At 46.9% G+C, this 7555-nt stretch overlaps 1 protein-coding gene across 1 annotated transcript in view; it reads left to right on the forward strand.

Annotated features, from left to right (window-relative positions):
- CD48 (CD48 molecule) overlaps nt 1-6581 on the forward strand; it is a 69474-nt gene extending 62893 nt beyond the window's left edge. Inside the window, exons 3-5 of the mRNA XM_017503593.2 lie at nt 21-326; nt 3633-3899; nt 6203-6581. Coding sequence (XP_017359082.1) covers nt 21-326; nt 3633-3899; nt 6203-6282 — 653 coding nt within the window. The 3' untranslated portion in view covers nt 6283-6581. The remainder of the gene's footprint in view (nt 1-20; nt 327-3632; nt 3900-6202) is intronic.
- Nucleotides 6582-7555: the final 974 nt, after the last annotated feature.

The raw sequence follows: 7555 nt of genomic DNA on the forward strand, positions 1-7555 counted from the left end.
ACTCTGACTCTCATTGGCAGGTGATTCGGTAGATGTTATAAACGCGGTCTCCGGCGGCAATGTGACTCTGAACATCTCCGAGAGCCTACCTGAGAACGTCCAAGGAATAACTTGGTTTTATACTTATAACCTGAAGATCGCAGACTGGGATGTCAGAAGACTTAAGTACTTTGAAAATAGATTTAAAGGCAGGGTCAGACTCGATTCTCGAAGTGGCGCACTGTACATGTCTAAGGTCCAGAAAGAGGATGCCAACATCTACATCATGAGGGTGTTGAAGAAGACCATGTCTGAGCAAGAATGGAAGATCAGGCTGCAGGTGTTTGGTGAGTCTGGGAGCCAAAGAGCAAATCCCCACTCCAGGGGCCCCAGATGGACTACTGTGGGGCTTCCTGGGAGGCATGGGCCACTCGGGGAGGAGGAGAGAAAAACCTCAGGACAGATTTGGTTCATTTTCCCTGGATCCAGTTCTATTTGAGAGTGAGCCTAGGTCAGCAGATCCTCAAATTAGCAATCTTAGGACATTTAACGCCTCTTCTGAAGTTAGTGAGTCTAATATTTGAGGAGAAGGAAAACTAGAGATTTTTTTCTCTCTATTTCTTCATTCTGTCCTGTGATCAACCTAAATTGGCTCAGCTTATCTTAATTATATCTCTAAAGTTAGGCTTCATCGGACTTAAAAAAAAAAAAGAGTATGTATTAATATAAAGAATGGGGCAGAAGTTACTAGGAGAATTTTTCACCTTTCATAATGCGCGGGACAAAAAACTTCAACTCACCGCTCCAGACTAACCAGTATATATGGAATAAGGACTAGGGCATTATGCTTGGAGTCAGACAGACTTGGGTTCAAAACTCTGGTCAGTTGCTCACTGGCTGTGCAACCTTGGAAAAAGATCTTCACATCTCTGTGCCCATATTAGGTAAGATTCTTTTGATAGCAAGTAACAGAAACTAATTCAATGAACCTTTACCAAAAAAAGGAGAATTTAGTTTAAGGAACTGGGCCTATTTAAAGCAATTCTGGGAGTTTAAAAGAGCCAAGAAGGGCGGAAGGGGAGGAAGATTGAAAATCAGGGTCAGGCTGGAGCCCCTAGCCTCAGGAATCTCTGGAACGTGCCTATGGATTTGGATTCCTGCCATTTTACACTCGTTAGTTCTCAAAGCTCAGACTTTTGCTCCACTGAGTTTCAGTTCTCAGGGCAATTTAAAGAGAGAGAAACTGACAGTCCCAACTTAGTTCAGGTGCGTGTACCTGATCTAAACATTTATGATGAAAGGGTCAGCTTACATGGCAGAAACATGGATCTCAGGAGGTCTCCAGGGGTTGGGGTATGCAATTCTTGTGGAAGGGTAGGGGGCTAAATATCCAAGAGTGGAGTTCTCTTGGGAGACTTGGGTTCTTCATCATGTTATGAGGCTAATTCTACCTACCTTTTAGGATGTTATAAGAATCAAAGTAGGTAAGAAAAATGAAAGCATTTAAAAAAATGTTAAAAGATGCAAATGAAGAGTGTTGTGTATATTCAGATTCCACCAGCCAGATAGTCCCTGATCTAAGCAGTCAGATTCCCCTTCTCACTCTTCTTCCGCGTCATATAGCCTGAAAAAAGTCCTGGGAACAGAAAAGATTCAAGGTATCTTACAGTGGTGTTAAAAAGCTCTACAAGATAAACTTTTTAAAAAAAAGCCCTAATGTATATCGTTTACCAACTTATAATTTCTGTGGTTTAACTACTACCACAGTTGATTTTGGTAAACTAATGGTTTCACAAAAAGCTTGCAAAATTTCTGAATACTTAAGAATCCACAAACTGGTTTGAGCTTCCTGCCTGAGGGAGAGCACATTCTGTCTGAGGGTAAGATTTCCAGGATGTGATTAGCAGAAAAATAGTCCTCTGGTTCAGCCCAAGCATTTGACAGCTCAAAGTGAGCATCTTAGAGTTGGACAACCCAAGCTGGTCAATTAATTTCATCAGCAGCATGTCCAGTGCTGTGCTGATCACCATGGGATATGCAGAAGGAGTGTAAGATAAGAGGCTAGAATACAGGAAATGGTGAAAATCAGGATAACAATTGCTCAATTAAAGCATGTAGGGGAAGTCCAGTTCACTTTTAACTCCTCTGTAGTCCGAACAATCTCTTAACAATCTGAGATCGGCTTCACAGAGGAGATAAAACTAGAGTTCCAGGGTCCAGGCTGGTAGAGCTTCTAGAGCCCCACAGGCAGTCAAGAGGCAAGCTCTCGTCTGGTCAATTCTCTGCCATCTTTTAACCTTGTGGAGTTTGAGCTGCATTGATTCTGCAGATGTTTTGCAGAATGAAAAGATCTCGGAGGATTGCAGGTAAATCAGCCTTAGCCAAGGAAGGACCAGATGCTGGGACTATCTCCCACTCTCTCTGACAGCAGGACAATAGTAATAATGGTCAAGTGACCTCTAGAATGTCTGCTGCAATAATTACACTCTGCAAAAAGCAATTCTCCATGACAGGTGACATTTTATCTTACCAATATTGTGCCCAGGCTGGTCTCTAACTCCTGGCTGCATGCAATCCTCCTGCCTCAGCCTCCCAAAGTGCTGGGATTATAGATGTGAGCCACTGCACCGGCCATGTTTTATCCTTTCTTTCTTTCTTTCTTTTTTTTTTTTTTTTTGAGACGGAGTCTTGCTCTGTCGCCAGGCTGGAGTGCAGAGGTGCAGTCTCAGCTCACTGCAACCTCCACCTCCTGGGTTCAAGTGATTCTTCCGCCTCAGCCTCCCAAGTAGCTGTGACCACAGGCACATGCCACCATGCCCGGCTAATTTTTGTATTTTTAGTAGAGACGGGGTTTCACCATGTTGGCCAGGATGGTCTCGGTCTCTTGACCTCGTGATCCACCCACCTCGGCCTCCCAAAGTGCTGGGATTACAGGCGTGAGCCACTGTGCCCGGCCCTGTTTTATCCTTTCTATCTCATAACTACTTCATTCATTCATCGTTTCATGAGATACTTATTGAATACCTGCCATGTGGCAGGGATTGTGCTAGACACAGAGATCCCAAAGTCAGCAGACCAACCCGTTTATCACCATTGATGAGGCTGGAAGTTACGTGAAGTTCTTCTCTGTAGCTCTGCCAGAGTCCAGAAGGCTGGCACCTGCACTGGATGGTTGTGCAAAGGGCTTTGCCATGTGCAGGCGGGTACCGCTTACCTAGGACTCTTGATGAATGTGAGCCCAAGAATTCTTGAGAGGCAGACCAGCCAAGGTGCCCACTGTGATGCATTGCTAGAGAAGGGGCCCTGAGCATCTCAGACAATTGGTACACTAAGTCTGACCCCAGCAGGTCTCTGGGCCGTTCTTTCAGGCTCAACATGATCATAACCCCATTTCGTTCCCAGAGCATGTAATGGACTCTGGCGCCCCCTCCGGGACCCAGCTTAGTTTCACTGCCTAGGAGTTGCTCTTGCAGTCTGTGAGGCCTCATGAGGTCAAGGCTGCTCAGTGGCTCCCTCTGTGGGACTTCTTCTTCAAGACTCTGCCTCCTGGGGCAATCAGGTCCCTTCCCTGGCTCCCTTCAGTCTTTGTTGGCTAAACTCTCACAGCATGAATGCCTCCTTGTCTCATTTTATAACATCCTCCTCACTTTCAGACCCTGTACCCAAGCCTGACATCAAAATTGAGAAGACAGAAAAAGTGGAGGACGACTGTTATCTGAAACTGTCATGTGTGATACCTGACGAGTCTGTAAGCCACACTTGGTACGGGGACAAAGGGCCCTTCCCAAAGGAGTTCCAGAGCGGTGTGCTGGAAACCACCCTCAAGTCACAGGATTACTCCAGGTGTTATACTTGCCAAGTCAGCAATCCCGTGAGCAGCGAGAATGACACGGTCTGCTTCAGTCCGCCGTGTACCTTGGGTAAGAAGGATCCCTGGGGAGCTGAGCGGCGCACAGGGTAACTGGTAACGAAGAAGGGCTGGGGGTCCTGCTCAGCCTCCTTGCACAGTGTGGTGGTGTCTGGGAGAGCTGGGAGACGTGGGTTCTGCCACCAGCTCTATCACCACCTCCCAGTCGGCTCACCTCACCTTCATGGGCCTCAGTGTCCTCACCTGCAAAGGGCGTTTGGCAGAGACCCCTGATGCTTCTCTTCCCTCTCCTGCTCTAACAAAGCATAGTCCTAACATCTGAGGCCAGGGGCATTGTAGAGCAGTCTGAAACATCAGGGTGAGCAGGGAGAAGGAAGGGCAAGTGGGACAGCAGCTGTCTAGAGGGGCTTCATTAGACAGACAAAGTCAGCCAAGGAAAGAGGGATGGAGGAGATGGGGATGAGAGGGCTGTTAAGCAGGCATGAGAGCCTGAGCCTCAGGCGAAGCTTCTCCTCCCCAGGCCGATGTACCTAGGTGAAGTTAGGAAGCCAAATTCCCGTCTCCTGGGAGGATCCACTCCCTGGAGTGTCACACCTGGCTCTAGATCAGGCCTACACTGGTGCTAGCGTGGGACAGCTAAGGCCATGGGTTTTAGAGTCAGTCACACTTGGGGTCACTTCTAGGACTGTCACTTACTAGCTAAACAAGTTGCTTAGTTTCCCCAAGTCATGGTCTTCCTAAATAAAGGGCAAAATAACAGTTCTTTTTTCTTTTTTTTGAGATGGAATTTCGCTCTTGTTACCCAGGCTGGAGCACAATGGCGCGATCTCGGCTCACTGTAACCTCCGCCTCCTGGGTTCTCCTGCAATTCTCAAGCAATTCTCCTGCCTCAGCCTACCGAGTAGCTGGGACTACAAGCATATGCCACCATGCCCAGCTAATTTTTGTATTTTTAGTAGAGACAGGGTTTCACCATGTTGATCAGGATGGTCTCTATCTCTTGACCTCGTGATCCACCCACCTCAGCCTCCCAAAGTGCTGGGATTATAGGCGTGAGCCACCGCGCCTGGCCAAAATAACAGTTTTTATCTGGTGCTAAGGATTCAATGAGACAAGACACATAACCTGCCTGGCACAGTGCGTGACAACGTCCTTAGTGAGCGGGAGCTAAATGAAACACAGTCTCCTAGAGTTTTGGGGACCCCTTAATAAACCTGGATCAATATCTTCAGCACTCTGGACCCCCTACCTCCACAATCCTGAAGTCAGATCCCTAAGCCCTGGCGTACATATCGTTCTAGAATAACTTAGACCTGAGGTGCTCACATTCACCTGTGACCCTATCGTCAGGGATCCTGGCCTCTGAGAACGTTGATGCTTTGTGGCCTTCCTGGGCTTGGTTTATCCTCCTCACCTGCACTGATTCCTTTACCTCTACTCCCACATGTGGACTGTGGAGCCTGCATGCTCTTCATGTTCTTCCTGACTAATTAGCCATCTCTACCAGCCTCTCCTGACATGGCCTGCTCTTCTGCCACCACAGACCCACTCCGACAGTTTGGTGTCTGACCGTGATACCACAATTTGGTTGGTGGTTTCAACACCGCCCTCATATCAATATCACATCTTGAGATCCAGAAAAAGGAAGAAGCACATTCCTTGTCCTCTGTAAAATGGGTGTGAATGTTCATCCGAAGAGAGGATAAAAGCAGTAACACATCCATTTTTTTTTTTTTGGAAGGGTAAACCCATCTGTCACTTTGTAGTCACCCAAATTATCCTAGAAAGCACCTGCAACCTCCCTTCCATATTGTATCACTCATTCCTTTTTTGTTTTGATTTTCTCCAGCTCAGCCCTGCCCTACCCCAGCATCTAAGCTTTCCTTCCATCCTCTTTCTTTTTCTTTCCTTTTCTGTCTTCCTTTCCCTTCCTTTCTTCTTTCTAGTTGGTGCAGATACTTAGTGAGGTACAGAAATAAGAAAAGGAAATGGTCCTTTTCTCTCTAATGTCAGCTGTGCATTGTATTATGCGGTCATCTGTCTACACCCGAAGACCTGCCCTATCTTGTTGCTGTCCAGAGTACGGGAGAGATGCTTTCCCAGGCCACAGATATGTCAAGGTAACCTTCGAGCACAGGACCCAGCTAAGCCAGTGCTTTTTAAGAAATTTCTGCACTTTTTATACTTTATGTTTGGGGAGACTGAGGAATAAGATGTCCCAGGCAAATAGGATTGGATTCAGGGAAGAAATTCATTCCCTTGTTCTGTGAGCTCCCACACCAGTGTCCGGTACCCCGGACCCTTCTCAACACATTAGTTAAGATGCCTAAGTATAGGGTTTTCTTGTTCTTTCAGTCCGGTCCTTTGCAGTAGAATGGATTGCAAGTTGGCTAGTGATGATGGTGCCCACCACTCTTGGCCTGTTATTTACCTGAGATGAGCTCTTTTACCTCAAGTGAAACTTCGAGGCCAGAGGATCTTGCCTGTCAGTAACCATGCTCCTCACTGGGACCGAAGCTGGACAGGATGAGCCGAAGTATGCTGCTGAATTATCACTGAGAATTTTCAGGTTAACGTTTAAAACTGACTATTACTTAGTTTTATATCTCCTTTTAGTTTTCTAGTACACATATAGAGATACACATGCATTTTTCCTACCAAAAATTGTGACAACACTATGTGAATGTTTTGTTTTTTAAAAATAAACGCTGGATATGATTGTCAACTAACCGGATTCCTGAAGTTGTTCCAAATCTGTCAGACAGTGCCTGGTCCATCAGCTGGGAGAAACTGGAATCTGAGGACACAGGTGAGGGAGAGCCTGGGGCCACAGGCTCCTCTGTGTCAGCTCAGCCGAGAAGCCAATTTGTGCTACCTCTGATCCTTATTCCAAAATCCATGCCAAATCTCCCGGGGTTCCAGCTCCCCTGTCAAACCTTCGCCTCCTTTCCAGTGGCTTGCCTTGCTCTGGCCTCTCTGAGGACCACTCTCCTTAAGTCTCCTGCAAACATAGGTGCAGGCTTGCATCCTCAGAAGGATGGTTGCAGCTGTATCTCATAAGAAGCTTTGGATGACACGCAAATTCGTGAAGCATTCCATATATTTTTTTAAATTTTTTAAATAAAAGAAAAAATTAAAAAAAAAAAAAAAAGAAGCCTTCCTGTCCCACACGCCTTGCTTGGGGAGCTGAGTTCTCTCTCCTCTTTTCCTTTGTCACTGTGGAGGCAACTCCTCAACTCCCAGTTGTGTCATGGGATCCAATAAAACCATCAGACTGACACAGTGGTCTCACCAGAGTCATCTACTTTATGCAGATAGGAGCCCCTAGGCTCCTATCTGACATAACACCTGGGGTTTCTGCTTAATGCCCCACCCCTAAGTCTCCTCATGTGCCTGGAGCTCAAAGGGTCGCCACAGCATGCACTACCCTTCAGAAAACCGCCCACCACAGACTGCTTCCATCCCCTCCCCACTCCAGCTCCTCAGTGACAGTGACAGTGCTGTTTGCCAGACCTTTCATTTTTCCCTGGGTGAGTGAAAAACTCCTTTTCCCAGCTATCTTTGTGTTTAGCTGGAACCATGTGATGGGATCTGCCCAACAGAAAGTGGGTGCAATGGAACTCATCTCTGAACAGCCTGCATCTCCATCCGAACTCACCACTGGGCAGCCTGCAGTCCCATCCCAACTCACCCCTGAGCAGCCTGCAT

Source organism: Cebus imitator, unplaced genomic scaffold (genome assembly GCF_001604975.1).
Source record: "Cebus imitator isolate Cc_AM_T3 unplaced genomic scaffold, Cebus_imitator-1.0 Scaffold313, whole genome shotgun sequence".
NCBI lineage: Eukaryota > Metazoa > Chordata > Mammalia > Primates > Cebidae > Cebus > Cebus imitator.